Source organism: Branchiostoma belcheri, unplaced genomic scaffold (genome assembly GCF_001625305.1).
Source record: "Branchiostoma belcheri isolate BF01 breed outbred unplaced genomic scaffold, Haploidv18h27 scaffold56, whole genome shotgun sequence".
Taxonomy (NCBI): Eukaryota; Metazoa; Chordata; class Leptocardii; order Amphioxiformes; family Branchiostomatidae; genus Branchiostoma; species Branchiostoma belcheri.
In genome coordinates, this window is record NW_017804198.1 from 619,128 (window position 1) to 638,154 (window position 19,027).

General features: G+C 38.8%; 2 protein-coding genes across 3 annotated transcripts in view; one reads left to right on the plus strand and one right to left on the minus strand.

The window, feature by feature from the left end:
• Positions 1-539: 539 nt before the first annotated feature.
• On the minus strand, positions 540-5,052 carry LOC109481573 (40S ribosomal protein S15a). Its single transcript, XM_019784167.1, has 4 exons — positions 4,976-5,052; positions 2,781-2,918; positions 1,406-1,571; positions 540-708 (listed from the first exon to the last, which is right to left on the minus strand). The coding sequence occupies exons 2-4, from the start codon at positions 2,911-2,913 to the stop codon at positions 615-617; spliced, it is 393 nt and encodes a 130-aa protein (XP_019639726.1). The 5' UTR covers positions 2,914-2,918; positions 4,976-5,052; the 3' UTR covers positions 540-614.
• Positions 5,053-5,302: 250 nt separating this feature from the next.
• Positions 5,303-19,027, plus strand: part of LOC109481530 — a 34,687-nt gene continuing 20,962 nt past the window's right edge. For both annotated transcript variants that reach the window (XM_019784107.1, XM_019784108.1), the window contains exons 1-13: positions 5,303-5,378; positions 6,299-6,408; positions 9,116-9,262; positions 9,658-9,732; positions 10,106-10,771; positions 11,419-11,557; positions 12,332-12,532; positions 13,197-13,264; positions 14,006-14,144; positions 15,515-15,579; positions 16,244-16,405; positions 17,690-17,889; positions 18,477-18,532. In XM_019784107.1, coding sequence (XP_019639666.1) covers positions 6,310-6,408; positions 9,116-9,262; positions 9,658-9,732; positions 10,106-10,771; positions 11,419-11,557; positions 12,332-12,532; positions 13,197-13,264; positions 14,006-14,144; positions 15,515-15,579; positions 16,244-16,405; positions 17,690-17,889; positions 18,477-18,532 — 2,017 coding nt within the window. In that variant the 5' untranslated portion in view covers positions 5,303-5,378; positions 6,299-6,309. The remainder of the gene's footprint in view (positions 5,379-6,298; positions 6,409-9,115; positions 9,263-9,657; positions 9,733-10,105; positions 10,772-11,418; positions 11,558-12,331; positions 12,533-13,196; positions 13,265-14,005; positions 14,145-15,514; positions 15,580-16,243; positions 16,406-17,689; positions 17,890-18,476; positions 18,533-19,027) is intronic.

Sequence of the window (19,027 nt, forward strand, 5' to 3'; positions counted from 1 at the left end):
ACATGGAGTTTGCAGGGCTCGAAATTAAAGGTCGTCCTAAGCTCGCCACTGACCACTAAAATCTAGGCTGGCTGGGACAACTAAAAAGACACTTTGGGACACTTTTGGGACAATATTAAAGTAATCAACACCAGTATGTCAGCCCTACATTTGTCCATCAGGAACAGGTACCAGATTTTGGCTCCAGAAAATCCCCCCAAAATTTCTTATCTACTCTGCAATGACAGTGCACCTGGAAGTGAACAGAAGCAAAATGAGGTTGACTTCAAGTAGAAGTCACCCCCCAAAAAAAAACAGGTTGGGACAGTTTATCCTCACTTCGGGACAATTGTAATTTATATTTGGGACAGTACTGGGACAATAGGAAAAGTTAATTTCGAGGCCTGGTTTGTTTGCACTATCCTCCATGCCACCCCCATAGTTCATCCCAGGTACTTTCTCACATACAATGTCATGTACATGTAAGAAACAGAAAAATCATTCATTTCTATGTTATCCCTCACACCAAACCATGAAATAATAAAACACACAACCCCAGATGGTCTACATGTGACAAGTTTATTATTTTTTGTCTGAGCGTCGGCACGGACCTCAGCAGAGCGGTTTAGACTGGATCAGAAGAAGTAGCCTAAGATTTTCCCTCCTGTGTGCTTTCTCCTGGCTTCCTCGTGGTCCATGATGCCTGATGACGTGGTCAGTACGATGTACCTGGGAACACAAAGGGGAACAGAATAAACATACAAATCCCTTATTAAGTACTAGTGGTGCATACCGGTTCACTGGACTTGGATCCGGACTTGTAAAAATGTTTAGGTTCAAGTCCGAAAAAAACTAAAAGTCAAGAACCGAGTCCGGACTTATTACCATAAAAGACCATTTCACATACCCCTTTTCTTTTTAAACCACCTAAAACCATCTGTAGATTCCAAAATCTTTGCTGCAAAATGAAGAAAACATTGCCATTGGGCATCGTCAAGTACCAGCCTCCATGTTATGTGGCCAAAGTTTCACCCAGACAACATTGCAAGGTTGCCAACATGCAATTTTGTATATGCCATGGGTTTAGGTCCGGACTTACATGTAAGTCCGGACCTGAACCTAAACCTCTGGACTTGAATCCGGACCTGAACCTGAAATTGAGTTTAGGTATGCATCACTATTAAGTACAGTGGATTCATTCCTCAAATCACTACTGTAAATCACTTCATATTTGCGGTACTTTTGTATTCGTGGTTTTCAAGGTCATGTTTACATATGAAAAGCTAAGAAAATATTTGGGTGCACTGGTGCACCCACAGGAAAAAATTGGGTGCAAAGCTCCTAATTTGAGTGCACTTAAAGGTGCACATGCACCCAGTATTTTGAGCTCTGCAATGCATGCCTTTAAACAGAGATAAAGACTGACCCAAACTGTCTGGAAGGCAGCAGTCTGTTCTGCCAGCTCTCCAGATCCCTCACGGCCACATCGTAGCGGGGACTGATCACCCCACACTTGTTCATCCGCCCAGTCAGGTTCACCACGATCTTGCCAGCTCTGTGGTCATCCACAATCTCAAACTCTCCGATGTAGGCTGGCAAAAGGCAGTCAATATTATATAGTTTTATTACACAAGGCCCAAAATTCAATTTTAGAAATAAAAAACTGGAGTGGTGCACCCAAAAAGATTTTTGGGTGCACCATATAGAAGAATCGTAAACAGCAAAGACTTTATTGTAGTTCTGATACTTAACTGTAGATATCAGTTACTGTAGGTTGATAGTGTGTTTTTTGGTACATATCTTTGGGAATATGTGGATACATATAAGTCTACCTGGCAATGACAGCAACACTACCAGGTGAGGGAAGTATCACATTGCTTTACCAAAGTCTAATTATCACTGCAGAAATAAGTAACTCTGCAGTGTACTCAACACTTTGGTGACTTCTTACATTTGTTGCCTACATCAAAAATAGGGGTGTGTACCGGTATACTGGACCGAAACTGGTCCAAAAGCGTTTTGTTTCAGGTCCCTAAAAAAACAAAACATGGCGACTACGTACTGGGCTTACATAAAAAACAACAACACTAGTATTCATGTCTAAAAAAGATTTTGAATCTTTTTAAAAAATTGTATACTGTAAAATATAGTTCTAAGCTTTTGCAGTGGTTACGCTGGACACTAGTACATTGTACTTCTTCAAATTGCATGTAAATTGTTTGCCAGCATGCGAATTTGCGTCATGGGTTTAGGTCCCGAACCTAAACCTCTGGACTTTAATCCAGACCTGAACGCAAGTTTCAGTATGAAGCCCTAGTCATGAATGACACTAATAATAATATATATTGCTGAGAAGCATATTTTTAGGCCATGTTGATTTGATTATATGGATGACATCCGTGTGCACATGAATTTTCGTCCATTTCCCAAAAAAAGGTTTTCGACCATACTGTGATAGTGAAAATCATACAAAGTAGCTGAAAAATGAGCAAATGTATGCCATGAATCGACAAAAAATTGGAAAATGATACTTATGTCGCAGAATACCAAAGGACAAGAACAAAATGTAAACAAACGAAAATGAAAAGTCTACTATTCACCAGTCATTTGTTCAACCTTCATGACCATCTAGATTTCATAATGAAGGCAACTTTTTATTTGCCTAACTTTTTTTTTGCCAAAACACAGTTTTTGAGTTCCCAGAGGATGTCATCCATATAATCAACATGGCCTTATAAGTTATATGTTATAAAGAAAAACTGACAGTATTTGACACATAATAAGATATAATGTCGACCTACCATGCTTCATCATCACAGTCAGGAACTTCACAATGACCTTGGAGTTGGGTCTCAGCATCACCTGACGTTTGCCACGCTTCTCGGCATTGTTGATGGCATTGAGCGCATCGGCCAGCACGTTCATACGCACCATGGTGGCTGCAGCACAACAACAACAACAACAACAACATGAACAACAACAACAAGGCAGAGACTTCATGCATTCATTTCAGCAAAAATGATTCCATCGTAAACATACACTCATAGGATTGATTTACACAGGGACAACAAGGAGAAGTCGTAGACATCATCCCTCCATGAAATAGCTTGTTATTTTGTAATCTTTTGGTGTATTTCAATAGAGATATTATGAGTCAAACTTTGTTTTTATCAGCAGAATGATTTGTGGTGTCACTTTGTATTTATCAAGCTGTCATGTGCAGGCATTTAGTGTCTTGTTACCATGGTTTGTTTACTTTGATGGCCAGCAGGTCATTTGCCTTAGCCTGGGTACCATCCCCAGTAGTATATTCACAAACTCTATAACTGTTATAGAGTTTGCGAATATACTACTGGGGATGGTACCCAGGCTACATTTGCCTGTACATGTAGGTCAATGACCAGGCAAATGACCTGCAGACCAGACAAACAAGATTTATTTTCCTGCAGACTGTCTAGGGGTAAAAATAGATAGGACTGCCTGGGTCTGACCTGCCAGCTGGAGGTATAAACAAAAACACTCTGTCCCAACTTTTGGGTCAAACAGACCATCCTATTATGAAGTAGGGGTGAAAAAGTGAAAATCCTTTTAAATTAAGCAATAAAAATATGCGACAACCTGCTAATGCACTCCAAAACACAAAGAGACTCAACAACTACCCACATACCAAAAATCATACCAAACCATCCCCCAGATTTTCCAAACATTCAACACAAAAAGTCCAACATTAAACATTTTGTAAATATCAAACGCAAACAGCTAGGGGACCCAAATTTAAACCACTAAACCATGGTAATAACAACTACATGCTACCTTAATATCGCACAAACAGTCCATAACGCGAAAACAACAGAATAAAAAAATTAAACTGCAGTACCAAGGTCAATCACCAGGGGCTCAAAGTCAACCTACACAATCTCCAAGGCCCCATCCATCAATCTGCCAAATATCGTACAGTTCCTTCTCACCGATCTTCAGATATCAGACCAAACATGAAACGGAGTAAAAACAGTACCCCCATTTTCATGGAGGGTAAAAATCTGATGGTGCGAAAACTGCGTACACGCGCCAGTGTGTGAAAACTGCATGTAGAATCTTTCCTTCATGTAAATCGGTATGCTTTAACGTTTGTCAAGATTAGAACGTACTTTCAGATCAGATTGTACGCCAGCCCTTGGGGTACTACACTTCAGGTTTTTGTACACAGGCCAATCGGTACATACATCATTTACATGGACACATACATGCATAAAGATGACACAAACAACACCAAAAACAACCCTTGGGAAACGACAAGGTGTGTTACATCTGTTGTCACTCAAAATATCAAGAAACTTTTTGTGCATGAATATACTAACTAAAGCATATAAATTATAATTTTATTTTTAATCATGATACTGTGAATACACACAAAAATACTGTGTACAGTTACCTCCTTGGTCAAAAAAATTATACACATGTGCCTGTAGATCTGTAACAATTACAGTACTAGTGCTCAAGTAATCCACCAATAGTTGACCTGGAAATAACTTTAAAGGTACCCTGATCACCTTTAATAAACGTAACATAACGTCAACCACATAGAAGTACAACCAGCCAGAATTTTAGTAGCAAATCGAGACATGCTTCTAAAAGAATTATCAACACAAAATGATGGTACTCAGTTCTAAAAATGTGTGTACTTTTTGAAACAAATATCTGCATCGATCGATAAAACATAATTTTCTTCATACTTCTTTTAACATCATATACGAGACCGATCGGTTTAGTCTACACACGTATATACTATTTATGCTACCAGAGACATGCCAATACGGAGGGTTCGGTAGGATATTATGTTTTCTATCATAGATACTGACTTATTCCACGAACAAAGAACCAAAATATTCTACTTATCTAATTCACTAAAGTTTATTTCAACAAGCCGTGACACAGATGGTCTTTATAATTGCTCTAAATATTTAGATTCAGGCCGATTTTCTTGCCATATCCTTACCTAGTGTTACCGATCCAAGATGTCGGCGGAAAGAGGCAGATGACGGTTCGCGCGCGGAGTTGTGGGTCTCGCAAATCGCGAGATCATCTTGTACTTAATTGGCGAGATTTTACGAGATTTACTGCATCAAAACGCTCATAAGTCAGGGTAAGGTAAATTACGAAAATAATTCACCAAAGCTTCCCTAATATCGCCAAAATTGGAATAAAAATAATATATTTAATATATTAACGTTCTATTTGTTGCCAAATTCGTACGGTATCTTTTGCATCAAGGCCTGAGCACCGTAAACGAGTGTAGTTGCGTTTTTGAGAAGTGCAGGGTCATTCGGGGTCACGATGCCAGGGCGACCAAGAAAATCGGAAGAAAAAGTTCCCGTGCTTGGGTGACCGAGTCTAGACAGGTGAGAAATGGGTAAATAAGTCTTAAAGACGACGGGAGACTTACAGAAAGCTGCAGACGGCGTCTTTGCTCGTAGTTTGTCGGGTTGTTGTCCGGAAACGGTCGGCCGCGCGCCCGCCTCGTTGCCACAGCAACTTGAGACGCTCACTCCATTTCAAAACACAGATTGATGAAGTGCCCTCTCTCTACCTCCATGCTAAAACCAACAAGTTATAGTTAAAGTGTTTGAATTCTTTTTACACCGTGACTACGATTTCTATGATAATTCAGCCAAGAATTTTTGATAGAAAATCGATTAAAATGATCTTTATTTCTAATTATCAAATAAATGATAGGAGATCCGAGATGGGGGAAATATCAGGTTTTTTTTTAGTTATAATATTATTAATAAAGCGAGGTCACTGTACAGAGATTATCAGTTATTAAACAAATGATGCTCCTCAACTTTTATTATGCCATAAATCCTGTGATTAATAAACATTGTCTAAAATAAAGCCTAGAAACATTGCTGCTTGTAATTATAATCACATGGTATTATTGGTAGGTCTAGTAAAAAAGAAGGCCTTTGTTACTAATGTTAGTAAACCTGAATCCCGCAATCTGTAGACTTTTAAAAATAAAGGGAATTTAGAGGTTTTATTGCTATATTTAAGCCCCAAGGGGGAGGGAGGTACACAATATCATATATACAGATATTGTTGCGAGATAGATTAGAGCATGGAGGTAGAAAAATGAGATTTTACCTCCATGATTAGAGATACAGATACAATTGAGTCACTTAGAGAGCTTCAAAAAGAAAGTACATGTACATGTATTATTATTACATACATAAACATGCAGTGATACAGATTAAGCAATTGAATTAAACTGATGATTTTAAGAGCCATCCACTTTAAGTTTAACTTATAATTTGTTTTTCAGTTGAGAACGTCATGGCGTCTTTGGTGAGACCGCGGTCAGTACGGAGCGGAGCACCACTACGGGACAAACTCGCTGTGGCTCATCGTACAGACATTCTTATCAAAGAACAGGTATGTGGGAAGTACCAAAATAAATGTACAATGTATATGTATAGGGCTAGAACCACAGCATAGTACATGTATGCAAGTTACTGCAGGTAAAATTAGGGTAAGTGTACACAAGGACAAGTCTAAATTATATAGTTTTACTATTAATTTGGGAAAGATGCATACGTAGGTTCACAGTGGAAAAATAAAATACTTGCACAAAAAGCTAATACTTACACTGGTACAGACCAGTAAAAAATTAGGTGCACAGCATCAAATCTATTAAGGGGTAATTCCAGCCCTGTATAGTAGTTACTAATTTTAACACTTGGATTCATTATGACATACCTCTAGCTGACCAACATTTTTCACTTGAAGCAGTGATGTCCCTCAATCTAGAGCCGACTATCTAGAGCCGCATATAGTTTAAATTTTCAGAGACTGTGTTACAACTCGTGTTTTGTCAGCTTATTCAAATGTACAGAGGCCAAATATGCTAAGTTCACAAAGTTCTCACTTGTAAGTAACCAAAGACATCTAACTTATTATAAGAGGTTTGCATGAGCCTTGTTCTGAGGTTACAAAACATTGAAGTACATAAGAAATGAAAAAAAAAACTTGTATACCTTTCCTGTGCACTAACAAAATACAATGCAGGCCATAGTGCTGTTTAGATTAAATTTGTCATTGTTTAGATCAAACTCAAAACACTGATTGCTGGCCTGGTATTCAAATTACACAAAAGTTCAAAAACACAATTTTACACCCTGATGGATTTACATAATAACAGATTAAAATGACAATAACAACTTTGAACACTTAACGATAGAGCATTTAGTCAGTCTAATGCACAAAGCATATTAAAAAGTAATTAAAGTAAAGAGCTCATTGCTTTTGTGTAGAGCATAATAGTTCAAATCGTTTTCCTGTGTAGTTAACGTTTGCCGAGATTTTCTTGAAAAGGTCTTTTGAATAATTGATGTCGGATGACACAGTGACGCATCATCATGTAATGTCCTCCAGAGACAAATCTTCTGTTACAGAATAAAGACTAACTGATCTGTACATAAATTATGTACATTTGACTGTTTCTTTAGATTTGTTGGCTGATAGACTTTTTTGAATTCATGAGATGTAACCCAATGCAGTTTTTAGGGCTTGAAAACCCAATATTCTAGATAAAAAGTGTGCACAAAATGCATTCAAACTAGAAAGGCCAATATTTGCTTTGGAGCAAATACAGCGATGGGTTCACCACATTTTACCACATGGCAGGGAAAGAATGAGAAACACAAGGGAAAACAATGATTTACATTGATATAACTATAATATGGAGTAACATACAACTAAAACAACAGTTGGATAGCTATTCCCTACTTTATTGGTTAGGATTTTTAATTGCATAATGCAAACTGTTGATTTTCAAAATAAAATAAAAAACGTTCATGCCCCGCATTCCAATGCTGGAGCAGAAAAGCTTGAAATACCTACCAAAACACTTGAATAAAGACATACTGTCAGTATGGAAATGCTCTGTGCAGGTGTTAATCAAGTTAAATCCCAACAGCCAATCAGCAAGAAATGCTCTGTGCAGGTGGAAATGCTCTGTGCGGGTGTTAATCAAGTTAAATCCCAACAGCCAATCAGCAAGAAGTATAGAGGAAAGCTGCATGCCTATTGGTTGATGCCCTGCATTCCATTGTGATGACTCATGCCCAGACGTGGTAAACACGGCACACTAACACAGTAATACATTTGCTATAACACAGCCAAAAAACTCAAATAAAACCATTCTAAAAGCCTGTATCACAAAAATTTAAAAAACGCCTAGGGGTATTTGCCCACTGTACCTCCATACCAAATTTCAGGACCTTAGGCCCTAAAATGAAGAAGCTGAATCCATTTAAAGATATGGCAGGAGGAGGAGGAGGAGAAGGAGAAGGAGAAGAAACATCAGAAAAAGCAATATGGGTTCACCACCACTTCGTGGTGTGGTGAACCCATAATTATTCATGGAACAACGGGAAGCCAGTGTGATAACAAAAGAGAACCACGGGCCGTACCACTTATCACATGGGCCAGAACACCCGTTTTTAATTGGGGTATAACTTAAAAATCAAAAAGAGAGGGAAAACTAGACAAGAGAGATAGCCGGTTTTTTGACTACATTGTATTTTCTTTTTTTTAAACTTTTCGACGTAACTGAGACATAGACAAAGGAAAGGTAACAGAAAAAGGATGTGTCAAGCTACCCACCACAGGTTACTGTCCAAGTGCTTCCACCAACCCACTCCTGCTAACTTGACACATCAAAATAAAATAATGACATAAAAGACGACATTTCACAATGAAAGACTGATACGACTAGAAGGGAACGGGGGGGGGGGGCGGCTTTAAAACCGCAGGCGTAGTTTTCCCCCTACGACCTTCGCCCAACGTACTGAAGTGCACCACTGAGCTACTGGAAAGCTGCCTCGCCAAGGCATACGAAGTCTAGCTTCGGCCTTGAGCGGTATTGCGGCCCAGGTATGACATAAAGTCACAATTGAAAGAACACTATCCCATTATGTATATCAACATTCGTGGTACAAAACATACCAAAAATTGTGATGTAAAACGGTTACTGGTAGGGTCCTGGTCTGATTTTTTGGGGTGCCACAGAAAATAAGCTAAACGTTTCTTTGTAGATACTTTTGGATGTTCAAGAACTATATTTTTTTCATTTCTTCAGGTCCAGGTGATTCAAGACCTTCAGGACAGCCTGGCAAAGTCGCTACATGAGCTGAAGAATTCCCGCTCCATCACAGAAGTGGACTTCCACAACACTCAGGTGCACATTCTCAGGGCCAAGTCTGAGGAGATGGTGCTCAAGCTTCAGGTCAGTTTGCATCTGAATCACTAGGGGGAGCCGTTTCACTGTGTGTTAGGTTGAGAGCTGGTCTCATGGTACGAAATGTAACTTTGTACAAGGCCCTGCATGCCCTTTTTCGTAAAGCGTAATCAGGTCTTTTTACCAAAAGCATAGTGATTTGTAATCAGTACATTAGCCGTAACGCGTAAATGTTCCTAATCTGGGCTCTGAGAATTTAATGTAATTTGTAATCTCTGCAGCTATCTCAAGAACCGTGCTGCACTACTTTGTGCCCGTAATTTTGATTATGGGATTTGCCCATAAATACTGTGTTTTACAACATTATACAATGATATTTTAACCCCCGGTAGTACATTTCAATCAGTTTGTTAGGTATAATCAGTAAGTTACTGTTTGAACAGGTTGCCTCGAAGATCAATGATGAGCTGCTGTTTGCAAGAGAAATACTGAAAAAAGCTATCAGGGAGGACAAGGAGGTTGGTACTAGTGTCTGTTTCAAATAGGAATTTTACAAATGATTTTAAATACATATTCATGTCCTTTTTCGTTCCTTTCTTGATTGTCTGTAACTTGTAATAAGGTAGTGGCTGAACGCAACTGAGAGGAAATAGTGTTCAGAGGTGGTAGAATCATGCAATCTGTTTGTCTTTTCTACAATCTAATTATAACAGTACCAGTTCAGACTCAATGTCAGTAGCATGCCAGTACTCACAAGACAGTAACTGTCAGTAAGAGATCAGTCATAATATTATCACTTTAGCATTATGTCGTAACAGTTAAGCCTCACTGAAATGTTACTGAAATGTGATAGTAACTGATCATATTTTTTTTGTGTCTTAACATTTCCAGGTACAGCATGCCAGAGACAGAGTGGAGTGGCTTGAAGGCCGAATTGAAGGCCTGTTGGACAGAAACAGACTCTCCCACTCACTGTCATCTGACAGTATCCCCTCCCTCTCACACAGAGAGGTCCAGGTGGTGCCACACCTCCAGCCAAGTCTGCAGCACAGTTTGGAAAAACTCGACCAAGGCGACGTCATTTCCCACGACATGGAGAGAGCATCCTTAGACGACAAGTTCGACTCACCAACTCCCGTAGAAAAACTTCCAGACGAGGTTTACAGCAAAGTAACTGAGAAGAAACAGAAGAAAACCAAGAGGAGGCAGAGTCGGCGCACAGCGTCCGCGGAGGGTTCCACCGTTTCCAGCGATAGACCGTACAGCGATATTCGGGAGGAGAACGAGAGAGTCTTACAGGGGAGACTGGACAGCGAGGACGATATGTCGCCGTTGCCGCCACTGCATATCAGAAAGCAAGTAAGAGAGCTGACACTGGCCACTGAAGCAACAGTGTATCCTCCCAGCTCCATGTACAGTAGTGATGGGGAGCGCTCCGAGGAGATGAGTTCGACAGAGTCAGGGGAGGAGTCTGAAGACATGAGCTCCACGGAGGAGGAGGAGGAGGAAGAGGAGAGGGTGATGGAGAACGGGTCAGGAGAAGATGATTCAGGAGAGGTATGTGGAGATTTTAAGGAAAATCAATAATGAATATTCAATAATTATTTATTTTTGAAGCAATTTTTGAAAAAAACTTTTTCATATGGCTTTCATTGCAAAAATGTTATTTTTCTATGGCTATATAAATGACGTATGATATAAGTAATATAAATGTATGGCTAATTGCAGTATAACCTCCGAGTCTGTACGTTTTGCATTGCCATGTAAAAGACAGTCAGTCTACTACTACTAATAATAATAATATATACTGTGTGCTTGGAAAACAGAGGTTCAAAGTAGTAAAAAAAGGTCATTATTCTAATATGCTACTTTGCATTTTTGCACCAAAAATTAAAGAAAAAAAGATGACTTCTCCTTTTAGACATTTGTGCAATTATACCAAATTTCTGACATTTATGGTTGGCTGCAAAAAAGATCACAATGTCATAAGGTGAACTCAATTTGTGGTACCACCACAAACTACCATTGAGAATGTAAACAAACATGGCTGACAGCTGGTATTTTTTTTTTAATTTGTACCATCCTATTATAAATGTTACATAATGCTTTAATGACTTTGTCTACATGTAACTTTTAGTTCTTCGATGTTAGTACTCCTATCATCATTCATTATTATGTTTGAATAAAATTTATTTTTCCTTCAGCTGGACTCTTCAGGAGATCCAACAGAATCAAAAGGCACAGAAAGCAGACAGTCAGAAGACCAGACCACCGAGACAACAGAAAACTCCTCATCCGATCATCAAGTACAGAAGAAGGTTGCTTTACAGGACATCAAAACAGGTGAAGTATCCATTTTATTACCTCTGTGATGAAGGTTTTGTTAAGCTGACAGTGGTTAGGGTTGTTATATTCATAATCCAAAGATTCTGGGTTCAGAGCTCAAAATACTGGGTGCATGTGTGCCTTAGTGCACCCGAATCTGAAGCTGTGCACCCAATTTTTCCTGTTACTACTTTTTTTAGTCTATATGGTGCATCGAAAAAATTTTGGTGCACCTACATGAATTTTTTTATGTTGGATGCACCAGTGCACCTATTCCCTTTAATGAATTTCAAGCCCTGAGTCCCTGGCACTGGCATCAGAGTTGTATCCTTTGGAAACTTTGGGTGGTCGTGGTCACAGAAGACAAGTGGTCATCTTGGGCACAATGCTTAAATGCTAAGTGATCTATGATTATGAGGGAAAAATTCAGGACCGGTGAAAAGCGGTCATCTTAGGCCGATGGTCTTTTTATGGAAGTGGTCACTGGACCAACTTTGACAGTGTGCTGACAATCAAAAACCTTTCGAGCCATGGAATGAATTTTGTATTACATTCCATGGCTTGAATTTTTTTTTCAGGAATCCTATAATTATACGCTAGACTCTAGACAGAATTTCTCTCTCTCTCTAGTAGTTCCTAAGACTTTAGCATTAATTTATTCTTATATCCTTCTATGCTATGTATTATATTACTCAATAAGATGTGACATGTAACATCAATATTACTCCAATGTATGCATTTAGCCCCATGGGCATGAACATAGAAAAGAGATTCAATTTGATTTGATTATAGAAACTCCAGGCAAGCTTGGTGCTGAGGACAGTGGGGTGTTCCTGACAGAAACAGAAGAGCTGCCTGGTGGTACGTCTGACTACTGGAGCTCCAAGCATCACCGCTATGAGTGGAACGACTATGCTACTGCCCTGCTGGAGGAGAACCCACTGTCCTACCACCAGCTGGGCTTGGCTGTGCACTCCAGCTATGTGGAACCATGTAAGTACACTCAAGTTGTAATGAGCTTTCTAATTCTGCAGTGTAGGTCCCAGGTTCGAGTCCTGACATGCCACCGATCTTGTGCCCTTGGGAAAGGCAATTTACACAATTTTCCTCACTTCGCTCAGGTGAAAACGAGTATTGTAATTTCCCATTCTTGGTGTTGGCGTTAATATAAGTTGAAAAAAACTTGAGTGTGCCGTCACCTGGTGAGGTCTTGTGATTACATTGTATATGTTGGAATATAAAAAATAAAAAAATCTGCAGAGAGCTCCAAGATTGCCACTTAAAAAAATTGTTTAGGATTCACCTATTACTAAATCTTTTATACTTCTTCTCCAAACAAATAAGTAAATAAGATCAATAACCTTTATCTGACATCTGTCACCATTATGATTATGATAGTAACTGGTTCTATAGTACACACTCTATGTCAGGATTACATTATGTAACAAGTGGCAGGACAGTAGGAGGGGCTGGTCAGCTTAATAAGTGTTTATGGTGGGTTAGAAAATTAATATAACACAGTTGTAGTTTCTTAGGCTAGAGGCTAGACCATTCTGCATTTGCTTTGCAAATATTACCTTCAGTTAAGTTAAAAGTTTTTAGTTTTTAAGATTATATAACATTTCATTTGATACATATTTGATGTCCTTCTGACCAGATGTTCCTGGCAGCCCAGAGTTGCCATGGCGACCAAGAAGAAAAGGAAGTGACATCATCGACCCACATGTAAGACACTTTATCTACATGATGAAATGAATACAAGTAGGTTAAAGAATTTAATTTAAATGCATTCAGAGCAAATGCAATATTACACATTTTTGATACAAGTTAGGCCATGTTGATTTGATTATATGGATGACATCCTCCGGGAACCCCAAAACTGATGCGCGCGTGCGAATAAAAGAAAAGTTTTGCAAAAAAAAAAAAAAGTTATTTTCATTATGAAAATTATGAAATCTACGTGGTCATGAGGGTTGAGCAAATGGCACAGAATATGGTTTGGCGAATAATCTAGTCTTCAAGTTCATTTCTTTACAATTTCGTCTTTTTAAGTTTGATTTTGGCAGTCTACGACATTGGTATAGTTTTTATTAATTTTTTTTGTAACTTATGGTATATTTTTGCTCATTTTGCAACTGTTTTGTACGATTTACAGTATGGTTGAAAACTTTTTTTTTTTTGGAAACGGCCGAAAATTCATGTGGCCTTAACACCATAAAATGTTCTGGATTGCCCAGTATACATAATATGGTACATGACTTTTCAGCAAAAAAAAATTTGCAGGATTTTGTGTCACAAAACAAAACATTGCTTAAATTCTTTGTTATTTGTCTCATTATTGTCAAAAATCCTAGTAAACACAAATTATACAAAGAACATTACAACAAAAGGTCTGCATTTGTTGTCTATTGATAAATTCAATGCAGTTAAGCATGATTGATTAGATGATGACCTGTGACCTTTCAGAGGAAAGCGCTTGACAAGTTGTCGCGTAGCCTCCGCGGGATGTACGAGAAGGTGGAGCAGGCTGCGGAGAGCTCGGTACAGGTGGACCCGCGCTGGTCAACCAAGGACTGGAACGATACTGTGGCCGTGTCATCACTGGGTAAAAACATTGTCTAAGGCCACACCAATTTAATTATTGGTTAACGGATTCGCCCGCTTCATTTTTTTCTGATTTGCAAAAAACAAATTCAGAATCAACTGCAAAATGCTCACATTTTGCCCTGAACAGTTGAAAACAGTCCTAATTGCTACAGTTATTCCATCTTTCAATGCAGTGGTGTCATTAAAAGTTCAAAATTCATTGTTTAAATTTTGAACCAGCCTTTTGTGTTGACTTCATGGCTCCTATCGTTCCATTTTGGGCCATAATAGGATGCCTAGGCCAGCCCTGTTTATAATTTTTTTCGCCCGCCCGCTCCATTATTGTTCTAGATAAATCCGTTAACCAAGAAATTAAATTGGTGTGGCCTAAGGCCTAGGAAAAAATGTTGTGTTTCCTGTTTCCCGACCCACCCTAGAAAAACCTGCCGACCAAAGACTTTTTTTGGGGGGGGGGGTAGACCCCTGCAAGGGGCATAATTTTTCGAGCTGATCAACTTTTTGTAGCTCCATGATTTGACACCTGAGTGATAAAACATTGGTTTTCTAGTATTGACATTGAAAATAAATTTAACTAGTGTCATGCAAGTTTTACTTTGTTAAACTGTATTCTATAATTTGGACTCCTGTATCATATACATTTGTACAGTGTAGATATCACTGAAGTGTAGAAGAAAAAAAGAAGATAATCCCTACCTACAGACCCTAATTTTTCCAGGAATCAGCTGAATCAGCTAAAAGGTCTAGACCCATCGGCCGGGTCAGTTGGTATAGTGCCTATTAACCCCCCACTGTTACTTAGCTCTGCAATGCTTACAATCCAACGCTCCTGCTGAATCAGCTAAAAGGTCTAGACCCCTCGGCCGGGTCAGTTGGTAGCGCCTATTAAGTCCTCACTGTTACACTTGTGACAAATGTAATCCCTTTACATGCAGCATGCTGTACAACGTGATAAATGACAGTCAGACAAATTACAATAGAGACAAAACACTAGTACTGGCCTTACCAATCATCATGTCATTGTCTTGTTATCACATGATATCATGTGCTACACCATGATAAACAATATCGAGAACAAAATATGAATTATTGAGTAGGGGAAGAGGGACTGGGATCTACATGCTTGTACCAGTAGTTAAAAATTCACATGCCTTATATCAGAACAGGAAAAAAACAGGTAAAAAACAAGTCTGTTTGTAATTTATGTCATATGAATGAACTTTATCGCACAACAGTTGCACAATATTTCACTTACCAGTATAGCTTCTTTTCATATGCATTGTACATGACACAGTGTATTGTATTTTAATTCGAATCTGTTTATTATAGCAAATACATGTACTTATATACCAGCTTTTTCTCACTATACAGCTCTGGGAAGTCAGGCTGCCACAACTCTAACTACACCTGGGAGTCCTCCTGGCAAGATGAAGATGGTATGTTGAAGAGATAGCCATTTTTCAGACAATTTACATGTACTTAGCATAACTACTTCCCCCTGAATTGGGTACCATTTGGCACATAAAAAAAATTGTGAGACAATACATGAACATCTAAATGAGGTGTGAGACATTAATGCATGACCATTTAAATGAGGTATATTAAAGACATATACAAAGTAATTAAAATATACACAATGTCCATACTGATTGCATCGATAATTTGCATTATGTACATGTAATTAGATGCACATGCTGGCTCCTGACCTCACTTGAGCATGGCCATCACATGTAGTGGTGAGCAGTGGGGCTCCTTCAAGCAAATCCAAACAATTTCCCCCACCCACACACCCTGATTCCTACACACGTATGTAAACAGTAAACTTTTACCAAGCTCACTCCCCTGTCAATGTCTTCATGTACCTGGGGGTGGGGTCGTGAGTGGTTCAAACCTTACAGTCCGGTCTTACACAGCTTGTACATGTACATAAATGTACAAAACTGGTGTGTTACGCCTAAAGACGTCTTACCAGTTATGTGAAACAAACAAACAAACAAACAAACAAGTGTGCAGATAATTAACTGTAATGATATGCATCTATCTCATCTCATTATTCAGTGACAGATAGAACTTGATGTTGTGTCCTGACTCCATTTCCAGCCCTCGATCTCCCGGGTGACCGGTCTGGCCCCGCCCCCCAGCGCTGAGTCGGTGACGTTCCCGCCTGTCGACACGCAGCGTCTGGGCACCAGCCAATCAGGACGCATCACCTACTACCCCAAACCCGTCCCTCCGCCCAAGAAAAAACCCATCACAAGAACTGTGAGTCAGAACGGCCTTTTGTAGGATTCTGTCATTTTTTTATAGTCCATGTTGCGCGCATGAATTTTCAGCCATTTCCAAAAAAAAAAGTTTTCAACCAGACTGTAAATTGTACAAAACAGTTGCAAAATTAGCAAATATATAAAATGTAAGTTGCAAAAAAAAAAAGATTGGAACACGATACCAATGTCGTACAATGCCAAAATGAAAAAAAAAGACGAAAATGTAAAGACTGAAATGAATTTGAAGAGTAAATTTTTTGCCATACCATACTCTGTGTCATTTGTTCAACCTTCAAAACCACGTAAATTTTATACTGAAAGCAATTTTTTTTTGCAAAATTTTTTTTTATTCGCAATCTCACATCAGTTTTTGGGTTCCCAGAGGATGTCATCCATATAATCAAATCAACATGGCCTTACGTGATGGGAAAAACTACCTTAAGGTGTAAGATACCAGTTTTGTATGTTGAGGTGGCCAGATAGTCTCATGGTTAGGATTGTTGACTTGGAATCTGAAGGTTCTGGGTTCAAATCCCTGGTAGGCAACACTGTTGCGTCCTTGAGAAAAGCACTGAACAACTTTTTTTTTTATTCTTCACTTAACTCAGGTGAAAATAGTGAGTAGTACCTAGATTCGCTGATGAAGGTTAGACATCCAGGTAAACAATACTCATTGGAAATTCAAACTCTACTATTGATTTATGGTTATCAACATTGTGTAACATTCAAAGTGGTTAAAAGGTGCGAAGATTAATAAGTAATTATGATAATAGTATTTGGATAAATTACATTTTATTTTTAGTTATCTGGCACGTATGACCTGCTACTATGGTCGCGTGTCAACCAAAAGTTTGGAGTAAAATATATAAGTGCCAATTCACTCCAGTGTTGCAAAGAAAGTTAAGTCTTTATTTCATAACAACAAATGAAGTTGGTTATAGAGTTTAAGCTTGTTCCACCACAAGGAAAGAACTCACCATAAATTTTCAGTTGATCCCGTCAACCTTCATCAGATGTGTGATGCAATCGCTGACTTTCCGGAAGTCGGAAGTGTGATGACAGATTCCGTCTTTCGCCACTTTGATGCACTCCTGACGTCATCACACTTCCGACTTCCGGAAAAGTCAGCGATTGCATCACACATCTGACAAAGGTTGACGGAATCAACCAAAAATTTATGGTGAGTTCTTTCCTTGTGGTGGAACAAGCTTAAACTCTTACTATAACCATGGATTCTACCAACACAGATGAGCTTTCATTCAAACAAATGAAAATCCCATAGGACCGCAGCGTGGAGTTTCCTCGCAAGGCGGACATCTGGAACGAGACGGAGCCGCAGGCCGCGGAGGAACAGCCGCGTATCGTGAACCAGGGCAGCATGAGGAGTGAGACCCAGCTGGTCCTGTACAAACCTCGCAGGAAACGCCCCAGGGGATCCGCACAGTCCATGAGTGAGATCATGGGAGTCACACAGAAAGCCAAGTAGGGAATTTTGCTTCATAATATTATTAATAATCTCTTTTTAGTCTTTTATGACTGACCTTTAATCTACATTGTACATATTTGTTTCTACTCAGTTAATTGATATAATATACAATGTCAAAACAAAGAATTAGCTTATTATATAACTATTAATACGTTAAATGTACTTGTTTACTATCATACAAATGATCAAGCTAGCACAAACACTAACAAAGTCGAGTTATACCTCTCTTAGTATGCTTTTCTGTGATCATGATAAACAGGTAGTACTACTTGTAATAAAAGGTGGAATTAAGGCGGTTATACCAGCAATACAGAATCTGATACAGAAAAGAATGATGACATGCTTTTCATTATTCTCATATTAGTGGCAGAATAGTCTTTAAGATTAGACTTCACAATAAGTTAATTTCCAACTCTCCTGAATCCACTGGGTTCCCTAATACTGCCACAAGAATGTTTGCTGTCGCAAATCATATGATTTTGTTACAAGATTGGGATGCATATCAGTTATTACCCTATGCATGCATGTACATGTAAATGGGAGAGGTCTAATAACAATTCAAAATCTGTATTATTTTTTCCAGGAAAAGGGTTGCATTGAGGGACCCTATGACTCTGGCACGGACTGTCATGAACATGGGTAAGTACATGCAGACAGTAGAATTAACTGAATGTCTGTTGCCTTATAATAGATTTGGATAGAGAGCCTTAAAAGTTATGAATGAATTGTGTTGTCGGGACAAGTTTGGTATGATTATGACCTTTCATATCAAAACAACTTTATGATGACATGAAATTTTCAGTTACTGTAACAGTTACAGTTGTAGTTGGTCCAGAATTATGTAAAAATGAAAGAAAAATTTGAAATATAGAACATATTAAGTTTTTAGTTGAGTCACAATTTTACAAGTCAAGACAAAAACTCATTTGAAATGCCAGCACCCCTCCCTTAGCTTATTTTTACAGAGAAATTCTAAGCTCCCCGCATGTGTGAATCCTTGATGCTTGAGACGCACACACACTCCAACCTGTATTACCCTGTGTCTAACATTGTAACGTGTGCATGATGTTAGTAGTAACAGTTACTGTAATGTCCACATGCATGTCGTACATGTAGTTGTAATGTTCACATACG

Excerpts from the sequence above, each read along its gene's own strand:
- LOC109481573 (XM_019784167.1), bottom strand. The coding sequence starts at position 2,913 with ATGGTGCGTATGAACGTGCTGGCCGATGCGCTCAATGCCATCAACAAT. Across the intron at positions 1,572-2,780 it reads GACTGTGATGATGAAGCATG|CCTACATCGGAGAGTTTGAG; the intron begins GTAGGTCGACAT and ends GCCTTTTGCCAG. Across the intron at positions 709-1,405 it reads CTGCCTTCCAGACAGTTTGG|GTACATCGTACTGACCACGT; the intron begins GTCAGTCTTTAT and ends TTGTGTTCCCAG.